We start from the raw sequence: 20,399 nt of genomic DNA on the forward strand, positions 1-20,399 counted from the left end.
GTTCTTATTATACATCCATGGGTAATATGAGCGTTGTGGTTCAACCTATGGGTTCAACCGATCTGAATCGCTTTCTAAAGCAGTCACGTGGTATCGACAGGCAGCGAGGCTTCGTTTGTCATCGATGACGTCACTGGCCCAAAACGATACAAGCCTCGATACATGCTTCACAAAAAGCTTCGGGGATTACTCGACACACGCTTCGAAGCCTCGGCACAATACGTAACTTCACTAGTATATAGTAGCTCAGTACATTTACTCAAGTAGCCAACTGTAATTTATTGAGAGACTTGTGCTTTACTTGAGTATTTCAAATACTTTTTTTACCCCACTACCAAGTATATTTTTACTCCACTAACTTGATTTAATATATTTAGTTACTTAGCAGATTTTGATTAATGATGTGAAATATAAACAGTCATAAATAAGATTTTAGCTACACCTCGAGTAACATCGACAAGCTAACCTGCATACAAAGTAAATACAATAGCTGCCACTTTGTTAAACACATTAATGCATCAATAATCATAATCAAAACATGTAATATATTATTTGGAAATGGGCTTATTTGCATTGTGTTGACTTTTGTTAATTTAAGTTTATTTTGATGCTAACACTTTTGTGGTTTTACTTGAGTAACATTTTGATTACAGGACTTTTGTAACTGAGTATTCCTGCACTCTGGTACTTCTATTTGTACTTAAGTACAATATCAGAGTACTTGTCCCACCTCTGCTTAAGGACAGTTATTTTCTGTCATTGAGTTAACAAAAAACTCCTGAAGTGAAATATTTTATGGATAGTTCATATTAAATATAAAGCTTACCAGTGCACAACGACAGATAAACTGTAGGCCTACTAGTAACCCAACTAATGAGAAGGGTATGTGAGAAACAAGTATACAAAGATAAACAATACAGTAAGTAACATTGAATAGAAACATTCTTGTAATTTTATTGCACACAGAAATATATAAAATGTTCAACTTCTGAGACACAAAGCTTTACAACATTAGAGGCACCAACATCGATCTTCAACGGCCGCCATTTATACAGGTTTACCACAGTTGTATTATGGTGTTCATTTGTATGGTTTTATCAGCTTTCTGAAATCTACACAGGTAGCAACATTGTTCATAAAATAAAAAGGTTACAAGATATACACAAAGTAAATCAATATATTATATACAGTAACTGAAATAGAACTGACATTTTGCAATATGTTTAAAATGTTCCTTCTATGTTCAAAAACTTCCATTGGCATTTAATGTATTTATCAAACGTTAAATAAGTCAAAATTATTACTTGCTGCTTCGGTAGATTGTCTGGCACTGCCATTTATGCAGGTTTACCACAGAAGCTCATAAGTCATTATTCTAGATGCGCCATAGTGTTAACATTCCCAAAGTGGCATAATTTCAATTCCCTTTGTTCACTGTCACAGAGCCAGTGTGAGAAACTTTCAAATGCAACCAAAGCAGCAATTAGGTAGTTTACTTCCTGAGATTATAGCACTACAACAAATACTCTTTTCTTTCATGCTACAAAGAGCACTTTCTGTTGACAGAGAAAGAACGAGGTGTACCAGAGTTTCCCCTGGAACACACTCCCACAAAAGTGGTTATTGTGCAATCCTTCATGAATGTTGTAAACTCAGAACTGTTTTTCACAGCTGGAACATTTGATTAATCACTTCAGCATACCAAGCAGAGTGCATTTAAATACAAAGTGAAGGTCAAGTAAAGTGAAAAGAAGTTGACTGCTGAAGTGGACTTTTTGTCTTTGTAAATAACATTTAGTTGATGCCTGAAACAAATCAGATTTCTCGGTTAACATAATTCCACTGACTTTGGTTGTAATGATTTTCGTTTTAAAAAGAGCTTTGAATTGGAAAAAACAAATGAACAACATCTTTAACACATCTCTTTAGGAATTTAGGATCTGGGCACTCTAGTCAAGGCATCGTAATATACGTTTTATTTTTCTTCAAACCCATTCTGATGTAGACATTTGTATTATTACTGGTTTGGTACACATATTTTAAGTTCAACATAGTAAAGTCAAGCTAAAATGGCAATGTGTTGTAAAGAAATTATCTTACATCTTGGCCTTTAGCTGGGTAAAGCCAAGTGTATGTAGGTACATGTCTATGGTGGTCAGATATTCTTGTTGGTGCCTCTTCAGGTGACCGGCATGTGTTGATTCCTTCCACTTCTTTGCTGTGGTGTCTATCCCGCTCTTTCTCCAGCGATCAATTATCTCCTCCATGGCTCGTGGGTCGCTCATTGGATCGTTCTCGCAAAAGAAGAACAGTGCAGGAACGGTGATAGGGGTTTCCAAAAACGTATCAAGGCTTTTGTTAAAGTAGTCCACTGTCTGGCGTTTGAACATGCCAAAGTATAACATGCTTGCTTTTGTTACCAGTGTCTCCAAACGTGGAAATAAAGTCTTACCAAGACCTGGGCGAAGAGGACAAAAAAAGAGTATTATTTGAACTGAATAGCACTATTCATATGTGTATCCACATTTGATTTTTCAATCCAGCCAGTGTCATTTAGCATTATGAGTAATAATTGAAATTAAATTAGTTAATGTGTTAAATCATATCAATATTGAACTGACCTATGGCCATCGTCTCCACTGAGCCCACCACCAGACTATCGTAGACTTGGCCTTTTATCCTCTGTGTAAGGTCCTGATATTTCTGGATGTCCTGAGAGACATGTATCAGCAGCTGAGCAAATGTGTAGCCACCGATAGAGAAGGCATGGACAACCAGTGGGCGGGACATAAAGCGTTCGGTCTGGAGCAACTCTAGCAACCTCTTCCCATGATCCAGACCCCAGCGAGGCCACAGGAAGTCATGCACCTTGAGTAAAACAATCAGAAATAAATTAATGAGCTAAAATATGCCATTTGATATTGAATGTTTAAATGTGGGAATGATATGGCATGTCTGACAGCTATTTTGGGAATGGCAGGAGATGCTGAGTGTTTGTAAAGCAATAGCAATAGAGGTTCACAGCACTTAACCATCTTTCTGGTACAGATCACTGTGGAGCTTTCTTGTAACCGAGCGAGATTAACCCTTAGTGTTTCTTTCTATAACCCATTTGTACAATACAAATGAGCAATTCCAGTTTTTTAATGTGTTACCTGAATTGCCAAAATACATACTTACTAGAGTGCGCTCTCTTTTTTACCTTCCCTTTGTTCGCTCATTGTTATGTATTGTGGTTAGTCACCACCACCATGCTGGCACGCAGTAAGTCTGGCATAACACTACATGCACTCGTATGACATTAATTTAAAACCTGCTTAACATGAAATTAACCTTTGCACCACTGGAGGCATGAGTCTAATGTGTTGTTGCAATGAGTGCATTGCGGTCCTTACCGACCACAAACTTGTCCCTCACTGGTGATATCTAACATGAGTGTAAACAGTCATGACCCCAAGATCAGATTTGAGAAAAAATCCATACCATATACCATATTTTGCTTAACTCATATCTCTGAGGTTAATGATAACCTTTTTTTTAATCTTTCACAGGTATCAGTTAATTATATTTTTGTTTTGACTTGTTGGAGAGACAAAAGACACATCATACACATCTCCATTCTGATGTATTTTAAATATCACAATGATATGTCCTTTCAAAACAGTAGTTTTTATGCTGTTAACATTTCATCTTTAGTCATTTATAACATTAATTCAATTCAATTATTGTAAACATATAACTACAGCTATACATGCTTGTAATACAAAGCTGTTACTGGGTAATTTCCTCTTTGTTGTGTATGAATGATTTTTTTAGATAATTTTCTAAATGTGTATTTACCTTACCTCACTCTCCACAACAAGCACATCAAAGCCGGTACGGAAGTAGATTTCACAATATTTGGCCATAGCCTGAGGACGTGCGCCCAACCACGGTAGCATGAGCATAAGAGGTTTATGGTCTTTAGAGGCTTTGTTCTGACATCCAGACACTGTAGATTCTAATTCATTCACATAAAAAGTGACATTCTTACTGAGGTGGTGAGCAGTGATGCCTCGGCTCAAAACTGCTCTGCTTACCATAGCTGCTGTTGTCAGGCTTCCCATTGCGAGAAATGCAACAAGCGTCTGCAAAATGAAATAGGAAACAAGGGCACAAGAGTTAAATATTAAAATAATAATAAATAATAAGAGATCAACTCAGTGAAAGCACCGCCTGCTGACCAATCAGAGCTCAGTGTGCGGAGTTTAAAGCGATCAAGTCATATTACAGGAGAAAGGAAATACAGAAAAACTGCCGTTGCAGGAAAGACGGCCGGCAAAAATCACCGACTGTGTGAACGTGAAAATGAATAGAATATCACCTCCCGTCTTCAGAGCAATCTGACTATTATAACATTAGCGTTAAGAAAGCTTACTTAAATATCTGCCACAACATAAGTACACTGAGTGCAGACGTCGATGTGTCCCATTATCATTCATATCACATCATATCACATCATAATGTATCATATATCTCCTTATCTGAGTCAGCTTCTTGAGCCGTATCTGGCCGTGCAACACTCACAGTGTCACATACTGTATGCAGAAGTATTATTTTAAGCAACACAATAAGTTGACGAAACACTCGAGACAAATGTAATTAAAGTCAGATCGTGTTTTAGACGGGGCAGTGATATCATAAACCTGTTAATATACGCATTCAAACACTTTTTCTTTTGCCAGCTGTATTCACCTTGCAGGTGCAACTATGTGGCTTTTATCCTGGATAAAGTGTTTAAGTCATGGATGTTTAAAGTTTAACTTCTTCATATTTGACTAGTATTAAAGTTCACTTTTCATTCAGGAAGTATGACGCTGAGCTGTCAGTGTGCTTCTCCATGTTTATGATTGGTCGAATGCTCCAAATACCACCCCTTTCATGTGAACGCGCACCTAACTAGATAGGACACGGCTGGCTTGAGCGATCCACTTGATAACCAGCGTCGTAGTACAGTTTAGCGACAGCGCGTATGTTTTGGATTAGGCCAACCGGCTAACTCAAACATATCCAGGTTAGGAAAATCCAGCTTCGTAGTACAGGCCTCTGGTCCCGACCAGGTTAGCCGCACAGCATAAGTTACCATGGAGATCTAGCTTGCTAAAAAGAGAACCAGCTTCGTAGGACCGGAAACCAGACCCGGCGCCCGAACAAATCTAAAGGGAGGGCATATGATTTTCATGGGAGGGCACACAACACCGTCACGTGCTGCAGGCCTGCGGCACAATATATCAAACAGCAAGGCCAACAGCATTGCGCAAAGATGCACACTTATCGCAAATACATACACAAATAAAGGGCAACATAGAAACCACTTTTGAAACATTGTGTGCGTGGCAGCACAAACACTGGTAAATCACGAGCAAGGCACACTGGTTAAGGATGGCAGCTTCCTCATTGTTGCACTCCGAGAGAAATAGTAGAGACGGAGACGATGAACTGCGGTTAGCTCTATTATGGCATTGTGCATGTCGTGAGAGGTGTATGTTGCTGTGTGGGGAATGCTTTCCATTATTTTGGCCAACTCTGCATCTTTGTACTGCAGCGTATACTCAAACATCGATAGGAAGAGCCCACTGCCTGACTTGGACATGCTGCGGAGTGAATCGTGGTCACCTCTGAGAGGGAGTTGGTTGACAGCTAAAAAGCTATAATATCAACGACAGCTGACACGTAATAAGGGTTCCGTGCCAGCTGATCTGCACCAAAGTACTAATTTCCTTATTTGTTTCCTCGTGTATCTGTCTCTCTCTCCACAAACTCTCACATGAAATGTGTTCTTTTGATGTGGCATGTCTTAGCAGTCCTGTATCAGTCTGTAATGCGTGTTTCCAGTGGCAAAAACCTTTGACAGTAAAATCCGCATCAGATGAAGACGTATTTACTTTAAACTGTCTACAGGAGAAACAAAAGGCTGCGTCTGCTTTTAACGAATATTCAAGCCATGGTCTGTTGTTGTACCATGCAGTGGCAAAAGTGCGCTTCGTTCCTGAAAACAATCTCCCTGGAAAACGATCCAGTTTCACCTGGTTGGGTTTATTAACCCCAAGATCATCTGGGGCTGTTGGTCTTTGAGCGGTTGCTGGCCCAATAGTACCTGTTGATGTGCTGCAAGGTAGCGTCTGTAGTGTTGTAGTAGTAGTATAGGCACCAGCACGGAGCAGGAGGAGCGTCTGTAGTGGAGGAGGAGGAGGAGGGCGGGTGTGGTACAGGGTGTGGCAACGCAGGTGGTGATGGTAGGGGCACAAGGAGCTGTGCCTCGGAGGACAGCGTTGGTGGCGGCCGCCTTGATGAGTCAAGGCTTAGGCTCGCTAACTCAGCCCCGGGGTTTGCCGAGGTCAAGCTTGTGACATTAAGGCGTGCTGCTGCAACGGCAGGTGCAGGGTCGCCAGCAGCTGCATCGACTGCAGTTCTTTCATCGCTATTTCGTTTTAATAAATCCTTAGACCTTTTGAGCCAATTTCTGATGTCCATTGTGTAATTCAAACATAAATGGGAGTCTACAGAATGCACAATAAACAAATCCAGAATAGGCAGCAGAGTGTGACGCTGTGATTGGTCTAAATGTGGACGAATCACAAATCACAACAGACACATGAATTTATTTGACGTAGCCTGCGATTTTTTTGTTTTAGTTACTATCTGACATCACATACATCGTAGCATAAAAGTTCACACTTTATTTATAATAAAAAAAATTAAAGAAAATATTTTTTTATTTTTATAAATAATAAAACTCGTGTTTATTGGGGGAGGGCAAGAATGTCAAATGGGAGGGCCTGGCCCTCCCACGGCGCCGGGCATGCCGGAAACCCCGAGTTTTCCCTGAAGTTAGCCGGCTAAGCGAACATCTTGCTTCGTAGTATACCCCCCTGGTGTGTCAACTAGGCTCATTTTTAGAGTCCTCTTTCTGTTTCTAGCAGTAGATTTGCGCCCTTTTGGCTCCTTTGTTTGGCTTAGGCTATTGTTTTGTTTCATCTTGTTGTACACCTTCATTGTTATTTATTAAACCCTATTATAATTCTTACCAAATCCATTCTGGTGTGTGTTGTTTTCCTCTACCCTAGAGGGGGACGTAACAGCTATTTAACAGGAATGAGACTTTTCAATAAAAGGAACTGCTTAATTTTCATAGGCCAGGTAGGTATTTCCAAAAGCACATTATTGCAGTGTAAGGTCAGTTAAGCACAAATCCAGTCAACAAAGTCAGTGTTATTTTCCTTGTAAGCTACCCTCTCTCAATTACTTTTAGCTCCCTCTGGTTTGTTTGTTTGTTTGGTCTGCTCTCATTTGTTGTTATTCCTCACCAATGCCAACGTGACTTCTTGCGCAATATTTTACTTTGGCTGCCTTACACAATAATTATGGATTCTTCAACTTTAAAGAGCATTTTAAAAACACAGAAAATAGCATAAGCAGCAAATATATGAAAAATAATGTAATATTAATATTAGCCTAATTGTATTTTCTAGAAACATTCTGCGAGATACAGCATTGGTCATATCAATGTTCATATAAAATAGAATAAGCAGTCAAATACAATGAAAATATGTGTCTGTCCAGTATAGTAATACAATGCTGAATAGATTTGTGAAAAAATGTTTTTCTTTCAAATATATGGGGGGAAATGCATGACAAATCAGTAATATAAATGTTTAACACATGATGAAAAATTAATCGTGGTTGTTTTAGCATAATTTCCACTAATTTGGGCAAGTTAGGAAGGAGGTATTGAAAATAGCATTCGTATTGTGTCATTTGGACGGTCATTTATTGATGGTCCCTAAGTGAAACCCTGAGGATAACCACGAGTTCTCAGATGTGAGTCTGAGGGAAGGAGGAAGACGCCTCTGGATCCGAAGTGAATGTATGTCGAATTATCAACCTGAAACTCACTTTGCCGCGGTAACCATGTTGCTTAGAGATAACGTTTACTCCTACATCGGTAGAATGGCATTATATTGTTAACGATGTGATAGAGACACAACTTTGATTCATCTTAGTGCAGATTCTCCCACACGTTAATACACGTAATAGCGTTAACACACAACAACTCACGAACGTGACGATAATTATGGAGATCTGAAAAAAGTTAAAACGCAAATTAACTCCAATCTCAAAACGGTTTGTAAACGTTTAGCAACTAACTAATTTATCCGGTGGCGTTGTTACTAACCTGCTTTTAGTTGTGTGCCCGTGATGCTTCTGGTTATTGAGTGGGCTTTCCCAAAGCAAATCATTGCCAGCTAAAGGCAAATAGTCTACTGTCGGCAAAGTCAGTTTTTTTCCGTTTGAGTAATCCTCCCTCAATGACTTTAGCTCCCTCCTCTTCCTTCTTCATGCTTGTTGTCTTCAGTGAGCAGTTCAGCGAACTGCTGCCCTCCTTCGGCGATAACGTGTTCCACTAACAAGCTCTGCAGACAACGGATTTGGCTGCTGACCAATCCACCCGGCCATCTCCATCACTATCTACGATAATAGTGTCTAAATGTTTTGCTTTAGAGGTCAAGAACTGAAACGCAATTATGGAGCTAATTTCCTACCATAACTCCACAAACAAACTAAACAAGTTTTACAAATGCCTTATGATTCACTCAGTGGCGCCAGCAGGGGGGGCCAGGGGGGGCCATGGCCACCCTGATATATGTGTTGCCCCCCCCACTGGCCACCCCACCACACACGCCGCCTCGCCAGTCACATATGCATAGTAGTTGATCAGATATTTAACAACAAATACACAGCCAGCGAGTCGCTTGATTTACTGCAGCCCTCTCCCACTGCTACCATGGTAACACTGTGATACTCGCGCCCACCACTCTGAGATTCGCGGGCACAGTCAGCAGCAGGTTGCAGCAAAACTTGTGTTTCTTTCTACTGACTGGAATGGAGTTGACAAAAATCCACCAGACTTCTAGAAGGTAAGTCATATACGTTCGTTGTTAATAAAAAGGAGCTGTGGGAGTACTTATTCATAAATCACCCAACACATGTATAACACAAAACAAGGTTATTTTAAATGTTGTTTGAAGTTAAATGTTAACTATCCGTATTATATTCACTTCAGATGAATAGTATCATAAAAAAATAAAAATAATAAGAAACCAAAGGACAGTATATCAGTAGGTGATTCTCTTTGCCATTGTTTTCATCTAGTCTATACTTTTACAAGGGGCGCTGCATAACTACGTAGCCTGTATTAAAGCAAACAGAAGCAGACGACATTAATTTATGCACTTATGCACTTTTTTTGAACACACTGAGAACATTAGACTTTTCGTGGCTCTCCAGGAGGCTTGGGCACCTTTTCCATGTATTAACTCCGGAATTTACAAAGCTGTCATCTCCACATTTGGAGAAAGTTACAAGCCGTTTGACAGCAGCAAATGTGCATATTTCACAGAAGGCTCGTTTAGTGGTTTTGCAAATAATTAACCACTCTCTGTTTTTGTACCATTCTGCATTGAAGTACCTTTCTCTTTGCCCAAAGGATCTAGCGGTCTCCTTTTTTTCTACAATTAGCTGTGCAGCTTTACCCGTCTCAATGTCCCCACAACAAACTGTTGTGTATTAGTAAAAATTAGGGCTGTCAAGTTAACGCGTTAATAATGCGTTAACGCCACTAATTATTTTAACGCGATTAACGCATGTGTATTTTTTTTCCTCGGCCGCCCCGTAGTTTCAGAGTGCATCGAGTTTAAAATACCATCTACAAGCTGATGCTGACAGCCCCGCTCCTGCCGCCCGCTTGTGGCAGACCACACTTCCACGCTCACCGGCAGGCACCGACTGGCTATCGGGAGGACCGGGAGGGTGTGTGTATGTGTGGCCCGAGCGAGCGAGAGAGAGACCTGACGTGCATTGTTGTTGTTAGCATCTGGTGCTAGCTAGCTGCGCTAACGGATATAAGGAGCTGTTTAAATGAAAACAGAGGAGCGCTCTATCCACACAACTGCGCCGAGCACTTGACTTTATGCAGGTAGCCAGACAGTGGGACATTGTACGAAAAGTCAGCACACTCAGCACGGATAGTGCGCGCAACATGATTGCAGCGTCCAGGCAGCTCCCGTTCGAGCATATGCCTTGAGTTGCACATAGCTCCAATGATCCATCACACACACACACACACACACACACACACACACACACACACACACACACACACACACACACACACACACACACACACACACACACACACACACACACACACACACACACACACACACACACACACCATTTGTATTGTATTATTGTATGAGAGAGGTTCCAGGTTGAATTGAGGCGAATATTTGTAATGTTCAGAGGTTGTTGTGTTTAATATTCATGAGAATATTTGTCATTGTTCAAATGATAATAAACATTAGCATAAAGCATATTTGTCCACTCATATGTTGATAAGAGTATTAAAAACTTGAAAAATATTCCTCTAAGGTACATTTAGAACAGATAAAAAATGTGCGATTAATTTGCGATTAATCACGATTAACTATGGACAATCATGCGATTAATCGCGATTAAATATTTTAATCGACTGACAGCCCTAGTAAAAATACATTAATGAACCACGGGACAGAGGATACGGATATAAGCTCTTTACTGTTGTTCATGCTTGCCCGCCACAGCATGAACTCCCGGGTAGAGATGGGTGAATCCTGATTCATCCGGATCATTAACCCGGATCCTAGTAATGAGCTGGTCGTGACGAGTCTCCCCTCTCGATTAACCCGAGTCCTTTGAGTCCTACACCTGGTGACGTACAAATTAAAACTATAAATTGCGTCACTCGCTACTCTCCTTATAACATGTCAAATCTGTGGTGGCCGGCAGGAACAATGGCCAAAAACGCATACATAAGCAGGAAACGCTGCATTTACAGAAATGCTGCAAACTAAATACAACCAGGCCCGGACTGGCCATCGGGAGATCCGGGAGGTTTCCCGATGGCCTGGCCTGCTAAGTGGCCTGCTGGCCTGAGGACTTCTTTTTTTTAATGTATGTCGTGAACGCAACGCTGCGCAAATGTGGGTCTGACTCTGCCTCACAGAGGGTGACTGGCTGTCTACATGATGTGGCCTGCCGACATGGCCACTTTCATACAGATCATACTAATGCCCGTCTCTGTGTGTCATTCAAGCTCGGGAGGGTGTGTGTTATGTGTGGCGCGAGCAGTGAGATAAAGCACGCGCACCGGTTACGTGTATTGTTGTTGTTGTTAGCATCTGGTGCTAGCTAGCTGCGCTAACGGATATAAGGAGCTTTTTCAACAACAAGGTGGAGGAGAGTCCTCTTATATACATATTATATTACATCCTTAGTGGCCAGGTAGACTGAGGGCGATCTACTGTACTCTACAGTGTGTAACTATTATTTAGTCATTCACACCCCTGTCCAGTTGGTGGCGAGTGTGTGCATATTAAGTAGCTATTGTCTAGTCTTGTTTTTGACCTCGTTGATTACCTCGTTGTTGAACCGGCTTTAGCAACCGCAAAATGTCACGGCAGCTGAGTGTCCGAAGCTTTTTTAATAAGCCCAGCGATTGTGATGGTGTTTCTGTGGATAAACGAGGTGAAAAAAGAGGGATTGGTGCAGTGGAGGATGAAGGACAAGCCAGTAAGACTACAACTGACAACGTTCAGCCAGCAGCAGAGGGACAAGCAAGTGGCAAGGAGTTGAAGCGGGAGTACCGGGTTCAGTGGGAGCAAGAGTTTAAGTGGCTGAGGAGGGAAGATGGCAAAATGTTCTGCGACATCTGTAGAAAAGCTAAGACGAGTAACGGATTTGTCCGAGGGTGCACGACGATGCAGAAATCAGTGCTGAATGATCACAAACGCAGCCATAGCCACATCGAAGCATCAAGGGTGGTCAACCAGAGCGTGGCAATGGTAAAACATGTGGAGAAATCGCAGGTTGCCTGTAACGAGGCATTAAAAACACAATTGAAGGTTGTGTTGCATATGGCAAACACAAACACCCCGAGCCACCTATATCCCAAACTAATATAGCTATTACAATCTGCTGGATGTCCAGACCTCAACAGTGCACACACGTACACCCACCATGAGACAGTCAATCAGATGGAGGAGGCGATAGCAATGACCATAACCAGCACTATCGATGACCGCATCGCCAACAGTAAATACGTCGGGGTAATAGTAGATGAGACGACTAATATCACGGTTGAGAAAATGCTGATCACATACCTGGCACTTCAGCATAAAGGGGAGCCTGAAACCGTGTTTATTGGCAATTATGTAATACCCTCTTGCACTGCAGAATGCATCACAACAAAAATAAAATATGTGCTATCGGGCCGTGGTGTAGCTATGGCTCGGGTCGTCGGTCTGGGAAGTGATGGAGCGAATGTGATGGTGGGTCGAAAGGCTGGAGTTGCACAAAAGATGTGGCTGAATGACTGTCCCTACCTCGTAAACATTCACTGTGGTGCGCACAGAACGGCACTGGCTGCGCGCGATGCCTCCAAGGCTGTGCGTGAAATAAGTGCATATGTTACGACAATTAATAACATATACACTTACTACAGGAATTCCCCCATTCGAACACACCGACTAAATGAACTCCAAAACGAAATGGAGGAACATGACCTGCTGAGCCTAAAACAACCATCAGCTACACGCTGGCTATCGCTGGAGAGGGCAGTTAAGGGCATACGTGCCAACTGGGTTGCTCTGGTGTTGGAGTTGCAGGAGGAGATTGATTGATTGATTGAAAAGTTTATTAACAGCTTGTATATTGGGTACAGTACAGTACAGCTCAAAACATACAATTGTTAAGGGGATGCAGACCAGAGAAAGACTTTCGTCTTGTTTACATCAGGGTCCCCCATTTCCAATTCATCATATCATTTAAGACATATAAGACATATTTGACATACAGATGGCTTATTTACAATTTACATACAGGTGGTTTTTTACATACAGATTGCTTATTTACAATTTTCATTTTAGATTTCGTTCTAATACATCCTAACCGGACATTTAAGACATACCAAGTCTACAGATATACAGTTAGTAACAGAGTCTAAAATGCGAGTATATACATAGATGGGGGGGGGGGAAGCTGTCCATTGTACGACAGGTTGAGATTTGTACCATTACCGGGGCCAGTTTTGCAATGCTCTCCCCCGAAGGTGCTCTTTAAGAGAGGTTTTGAAGGTAAGTATAGTTTTACTTTCCTTTACAGTTGTGGGAAGAGCGTTCCACCTTGATGTGGCATAATTGCGAAACGTGTATTCCCCCTTTTTTGTGCCAAATCTGGGTTTCACATGATTTGTGGAGCTCCCTCTGGTGTTATGATCATGGTATTCCTTGACCTTTGGGAAGAATTTTGACATGTACATGGGTACCATAGAGGTGTAGTGGATCTTGTAGACCAGGCCCATTGCAAGTAGCTGTACTCTGTACTCTGTCTACTCTAAGCCATCCTAGGTTGTCAAAGTGGGCAGAGGTGAGGTGGGTTCTAGATGAAAGGTCAAGCAGTAGTCTGACCAGTTTATTTTGCGATGTTTGAAGTTTTATTTTTAGCGCCTTTGAGGTGCTATGGTACCATGACGTGCAAGCATAGTCATAGTACCCTTGAATGAGTGCTCCTGCCAGAGTTTTCAGGGTGTTTTTGTTTACCAGAGAGGAGATCCGGTATAGGAATCTAGTTCTTTGATTGACTTTTTTTATTACATTGGATGCCATTTTGTCACAGGAGAGGTTTGCCTCAAGAATAGATCCTAGGTATGTAATTTCCTTCTTACTTGTGACAATAATGTCGCCCACTGCAACTGAGAAGTCGTCGGATTTTCTGAGATTATGTTTCGAACCGAAGAGAATGGACTCTGTTTTACCCAGGTGTAATGATAATTTATTATCGGCGAGCTCGGAGCTGAGGGTTTTTTCAACCTGCAATCTGCTCCTGTCAGAGACCAGCAGGGCTGAGTCGTCCGCGAACAGGAACAAGTTGCAGTCACATGCTGATGACATGTCATTTACATAAATTAGGAACAGTAACGGACCTAATATGCTTCCTTGTGGAACACCACAGCTCACCGGGAGGGGGGGGGACAGAGTACCGTTTACCTCCACCATCTGTTCTCTCCCCTCCAGGTAGGATTGCATCCAGCTCACCGATAGTTTATCAAAACCAATTGCTTTTAGCTTGTCAATCAGAATGGGGTGATTGACAGTGTCGAAAGCCTTTTGTAGGTCCAGCATCACCATGCCGCAGTATTTGCCCTCGTCCACCTCTTGTTTGATGTGGTCGCTCAAATAAAGAAGGCATGTGTCAGTGGAGTGGGATGTTCTAAAGCCAGATTGAAATTCATAGATTAGTTTCTTTTCCGCAAGGTACTTTTCGACCTGTTCATATACTATTTTTTCCATGACTTTCGAGATGGAGGTAAGTATAGAAACAGGGCGGTAGTTGCCTGGGTCCAATTTGCTGCCCTTTTTGTGCAGGGGGGTTACTCTTGCAATTTTGAAGTCTTTGGGTACTTTTCCCTGTTTTATGGAGAGGTTAATTATGTGAGCTATGACTTGTGAGATGGCGGTTGCTGTGTCTCTGAGGAATTTGGAGGGGATATTGTCGTGGCCAGTGGCCTTGTTAGGTTGGAGGGCGCTCAGTTTAATGAGTACCTCTGCTGTTGTTACCCTTGCTAGACTGAAATCATCTTTGCGTACCCCTAGGTTTTTGTAGTAGGTCATGATGTGATCTACTCCAAAAAGCCCTGAGTGGGAGGATAATTTATTTACAAGAGTTGTGGCTATGTTTGTGAAAAAAAATGTCAAGTACTTGGCCACATCCAGTTTGTCTGTGATGAGCCTGTTATCTGTCTTTATGTTTAAGTTAGAAAATCTCGTTTTGAGTTTTTTACTGCAGCCAAGCTGGTTATTGAGTAATTTCCAAAGTTCACAGGGTTTATTTTTGTTTTCCTCAGTTTTGACATTGATGAAATTCTTTTTGGCAGTTTTGATCATGGAGCTTACGTCATTTCTTAGTCTGTTTCTTTCAATTTTTAGTTCAGTCACGTGGGCCTGGAGTTCACTGCTCGTGCTTTTGGAAAGCATTGACTGACTTTTATGAAGCTCAGAGCATTTTTTGTCTCTGGTTTTCATGGCGGACAGTATGCCGGAGTGCATCCACGGCTCAGCGCGATTTTTTACCCTGGTTGTTCTTAGGGGGACCAAATCATTGAGTATTGCAGAGAATTTGTTTTTGAAACCAAGCCATGTTTCTTCAACTTGTGTACCACTGAGCTCATCTGACCAGTCCAGGCTCTCCAGTTCTAGATTAAAGGCCTCGCTAGAGTAGTTTTTGAGGTCTCTAGATATGACTGTTTTGTGACAGCCGGCCCTTTGTTTTAGCTTTTTGCGGGTACAGAATATCATATAATGATCACTTAAACCGCATGCTATAACCCCTTTACTGGAGATCCTGGACCTGTCAGAGGTCAGAATGAGATCAATGGTAGTTTGTGTTGTTTCACATACCCGGGTGGGTTGGGTGATTAGCTGGCTGAAGCCGTGCAGATCACAAATCCTACTGAAGGACTTGAAGACGGACGTGTCTTTACGTTGCATATCCGTGTTCCAGTCTCCAATAATAATTGTCTCTACATCCCCCACATCAGCCAAACACCCATCTAATGTATCATAAAAGTCACTCTGTTCCGGTGGTCTATAGATTGTCCTGACTATTACAGATTTAGCATTGTCAAAAAGAATTTCAACCCACACAGATTCAATATTTTCATGATGCAGGTACGGTTTTTGAAATTGGTGTCTTTATGTATGTACATGCAGACACCACCTCCATTCACGTTCCTGTCCCTTCTCACTACAAGATAATCTTCAATTGCAATCTCTGAATCTGTAATGGAATTGTCCAATTTGGTCTCAGAAAAGCATAATATGCTTGCCTTACCGTTCATGAATAGCTGCCTGAGTTCAGCCAGTTTGTGTCTCAGGCTGTTAGTGTTCAGATGAAAAATATGTAGTCCATGGAGGAAGCTGACAAAGACTGTCCGGTCGCTAAGGGGATTAGAAAGCGCCTACAAACGCTCATATTCCCTGCCTTGACTCACCTGCTGACTGACGTCTTGGCCGTGGTGAACCGCATGAACCTCACATTCCAAAAAGAAGATGTCAACATCTCCTCCATCCAGCCCGTCGTGAACATGACCCTTGCCAGCCTCGAGGACTTGATGAATGGACCAGGTGAGGCGGAGACCACATTTAACGAGGCTTTACAAGACGGCAAGTTCTGTAGCATCACGCTCACCCAGGCAGACGCTCAGACCTTTTCACGTGTGCGCACAGACTACATCGCGGAGGTTAATAAATCCATCAAAAAAATATTTCCTTCGGAGCATGTATAGGCATCATTGCTGATCTCGACACCGTGATCAATGCATCTCGCTGTCCGGGTGCTGACAGCGCATTAAAGAGCTACGGACTGGAGGCCTTGGAGCGCGTCTGTGACCACTACGGGTCACAAAGGGATGCAGCTGCGCCACTGGTGCAGAAGGAGCGCATGCTGCGGGATTTCCTCCCAGTTAAGCGAGTGCTTGCAGCATCGGGAAATCCTTCGTTCAGAGAGTCTTGCCGACTTCTGATCACTTCCCTGGGAGAAATGTTTCCCGACTACAAAACGTTGGCTGAAGTGGTGCTGGTAATTCCAGTCTCCAGCGTAGCAACAGAGCGCGGGTTCAGCCTTCAGAACAACATCAAAACGGCCATGAGAAATTGTCTGTCCGAGGCAAAGACCCAACGCTTAATGACAATCGCCTCTGCAGCAATCTCCCTTCATGCATTTGACTACGCACAAGCGAGCACCCAGTTTAAATCCCTGCGGCCCAGGAGGAAGGTCTGAGTTCAGGCTAGGCTACAGCAGGTCAATTGAGTTGTTCTTGTAAATGTTTTGTTCATATTTTTTTAATTGTAATTGTCTCATTTAAAACAATGGCATTGTTCATATTTGCCTGTTTAGGCACAATGGTCGCTGTGTTTTAGTGGCCTCTGCCCCCCTCTGCTGTGCTGTCAGTGCAGGAAAAAATAAATCATTCATATTCGTGTTGACGTGAAAAGTGACCGCACGCATATTTTTTTCACACAATACACACACGTTACCAAATAAGGAGTGAGAGTGACGCATAGCCAAAACCTGAAGCTGCGATACTCTGGTGGCTACAATTAGCAGCTAATATTATTAAATGAATAAATACAATTAAAAAATGACGGGTAATAATGGATTATGACGGAAATGTTACGATCCTGTCCGTCAAAATGACGGACAACGAAAAAGTCTAGCGCAACCACTGGTCTGACCAGACATAGAGAGAATGAACGAGAGTGATGGAAATTGAAGCCGGAGGAAACAAAGTTGATCGAAGTGGACAAAGTCGATATATAAGAAGGTAAGTTTTGTTTTTATACAAAGAGCGTCATATTTACCCAGCTAGCGTTAGCTTGTTTGGTAAAAGAGCTTGCAAGTCAAGAAACAGCACTGTGCACCTAAATGTAACTCTTGAAATCATATAGATATATTATAGGTGCAGAGAGGAGTTGGTTTATTGCGCCCCAATGTAAATCCTAATGTGAGAGTTAAAGGACGGTCAATAATATAATGTACCTTGGTCAGTTTGGATTTATCGTAGCATTTATTCTTAATTAAAGGCAAGGCAAGGCAAGTTTATTTATATAGCACTTTTCAACACAAGGCAATTTCAAAGTGCTTTACAAAAAATGAAAGACATTAAGAAAATGGCATCATTAAAAAGAAAAGCTAATAAAATAAACATTAAAAGAAAAAATACATGGATAAAAGTTACAGTGCAGTCTAAGATATGAATAGTTCAATTAAAAGCAGCGACACAAAGAAAAGTCTTCAGCCTGGATTTAAAAGTAGTAAGAGTTGCAGCGGACCTGCAGGTTTCTGGGAGTTTGTTCCAGATATTTGGAGCATAATAACTGAACGCTGCTTTACCATGTTTAGTTCTGACTCTGGGGACAGAAAGCTGACCAGTCTCTGAAGACCTGAGAGATCTGGATGGTTCATAATTTAGCAGGAGATCAGAAATGTATTTTGGGCCTAAACCATTCAGTGCTTTATAAACCAGCAGCAGTATTTTTGAAATCTATTCTTTGACACACAGGAAGCCAGTGTAAAGACTTCAGAACAGGAGTGATGTGATCCACTTTCTTAGTGTTAGTGAGGACTCGAGCAGCGGCGTTCTGAATCTTAAAGTGAATCTATTTTATTTCAGTCAGTCATTTGTGTGTATGCAGGTGTGGGACATTCCAAATGTTCAAAAAGTGAGCACTCCAAGAATGGACAACAGTTTGCCAGGGTAAAATAAAACATTGTCAACATATTATTTTGTGCCACAAGAAGCATAATGTTTTAACAGTACAGTAGTTTGAACATATGTTTTGTTTACCTTTATCTACGGTGGGCCTGAAGTGCAAGACACCACAGCATTTCACAAAACGCAACAGCATTTCACAAAACACTACAGCATTTCACAAAACACCACAGCATTAAAAAAAAAACACAGCATTTCACATAACACCACAGCATTTCAGAAAACGCAACAGCATTTCAGAAAACACCACAGCGTTTCACAAAACGCCAGAAAACGCAACAGCATTTCACAAAACGCCACAGCGTTTCACAAAACACCACAGCATTTCACAAAACACTACAGCATTTCACAAAACACCACAGCAGTATATGGTGTGTTGCATTTGCTAACCACACTGTTTGTGTTAGTGAATCATAAGGCATTTGTAAAACTTGTTTAGTTTGTTTGTGGAGTTATGGCAGGAAATGAGCTCCATACATAATGTTAGGCGAAGAGCCGAAAGCAAACACCCATTGCATTTTATTTTATTACAAGATACAAAATGGTACTATGATCCCAGGTCCCTTTTTGGAAAATGCCTTTTATTTAGTGTTCTCTCCATTTTCTTCTTTCATAACCAATGCCAACGAGACTTTTGACTGCCTTGTATAATATTGTAACTGTCCGAGATATTGGGGCTTCTACTGTGTAATACGAACTCAGGAACTCAGGCATGTCAGTAACACAGACAGCGCCTCCGTTTGTGGAGTCCACTTCACAACAACGTCTACACACACTGCGCATGCTCACCCACATGTACCCTCCACCTTTATATATACAGTCTATGCCTCAAACCCATTACTTACAATATTACAACTTGCAAGAGCATTTTAGGCCTACCACACACAAAAAGCATGAACAGCAAATATGTGTTATTCTATTTTATACATTTTTACCAGAAACATTTGGCAGGATACAGCATTTGTCTGCCACATTGTGTCTTTTACATATCTGTCCAAAATACTACTCACACAATGACTTACCACAATAGCTAGTTTTCTTGAGAAGTCCTGGTGACATAACCTTACAAATAATATGATTCATACAATATGTCGTTTTCCATGACATTTAGACATGTCAATGTAAACAAAGTAGTCTAACAAGTAAAGTTGATTACAGAATGCCTAAGTTCCATTTAGTGTCACTGTAAAGCTATTCCAGCACAGTACAATGACACCAGTTAACACTAGTCATTGATGTTATAAACTAAACCTGTGTTTTCCCAACAATGACAGGTTAAATGCTTTGCTGTGAAAAGCTCTATTATAGGCTTGTCATCAAACCCTAAAGTAGTCCTAAAACATCCATAGATTTTGACATATATTTATAGCTGTAGTATAGACTATGTTTGTAACTGTTTGAATGTGTAATTCCTCGCAGAAATTCGTCACAGCACAGTTAATTGAAGTTATTGTAGTGTTGAGCGAGTTTCAGTTTCATATAAATTGTTTGTTAGAAAGTCTTTATTAATTCGCTATGCAAAAAGGACAAGTTTGATGTCTGGCTTCCAGTGTGGCATTTTATTCTCAAGGTATTCACTTGCGTGTCCTCCTTTGACTTTACATCCAAAGTCATTCAAGAATATGACTGTGTCTGTTAACCCCTTAACCCTTTACAGTAACAAACTTAAAAAGTGAAAAATGTTTGGGAATATTGTTTGAAAAGGCTAGGTAAATGTGTTTGTTTCCTCCCTTTATCCTAACAATGGCCATGGTTTGTTTTCGTCCTCATCTTTGCTTGTGCAGCTTTGTTTCTGTTTCTTGTCCTGACTGGCCACATTACCAGCTGGAGCCCAATCCCTGCTGACTTTGTGTTGTTGGAGTATGACCTGTCTAAACAGAAACCAGTTGCCCAAAGAATTAAGATAGCAAGTGTGTGGCTGCAATAATTACCCCATGTCCCTCACTGAGCTCATATGTTTGGCTTGTCATTGTTCCTTTGCAGTCACTTTAGT

At 41.5% G+C, this 20,399-nt stretch overlaps 1 protein-coding gene across 2 annotated transcripts; it reads right to left on the minus strand.

Moving 5' to 3' along the window:
* Positions 1-924: 924 nt before the first annotated feature.
* si:dkey-5i3.5 (uncharacterized protein LOC565091 homolog) lies at positions 925-8,412 on the minus strand. Of its 2 annotated transcripts, none has more exons than XM_034215798.1 (4): positions 8,216-8,412; positions 3,846-4,127; positions 2,622-2,868; positions 925-2,458 (listed from the first exon to the last, which is right to left on the minus strand). In XM_034215798.1, exons 2-4 carry the CDS (start codon positions 4,104-4,106, stop codon positions 2,097-2,099), a joined length of 870 nt encoding a protein of 289 aa, XP_034071689.1. In that variant the 5' UTR covers positions 4,107-4,127; positions 8,216-8,412; the 3' UTR covers positions 925-2,096. The 2 variants fall into 2 exon arrangements, with proteins under 2 accessions (XP_034071689.1, XP_034071690.1); XM_034215799.1 differs by having other exon boundaries at positions 4,080-4,127; positions 8,216-8,364.
* Positions 8,413-20,399: the final 11,987 nt, after the last annotated feature.

The sequence above is a fragment of the Gymnodraco acuticeps genome, unplaced genomic scaffold (assembly GCF_902827175.1).
Source record: "Gymnodraco acuticeps unplaced genomic scaffold, fGymAcu1.1, whole genome shotgun sequence".
Lineage (NCBI taxonomy): Eukaryota > Metazoa > Chordata > Actinopteri > Perciformes > Bathydraconidae > Gymnodraco > Gymnodraco acuticeps.

Coding starts and splice junctions, on each gene's coding strand:
- si:dkey-5i3.5 (XM_034215798.1), bottom strand. CDS start 4,106: ATGGGAAGCCTGACAACAGCAGCTATGGTAAGCAGAGCAGTTTTGAGC. Junction 2,869..3,845: donor TGCTTGTTGTGGAGAGTGAG/GTAAGGTAAATA, acceptor GTTTTACTCAAG/GTGCATGACTTCCTGTGGCC. Junction 2,459..2,621: donor AGTGGAGACGATGGCCATAG/GTCAGTTCAATA, acceptor CTCTTCGCCCAG/GTCTTGGTAAGACTTTATTT.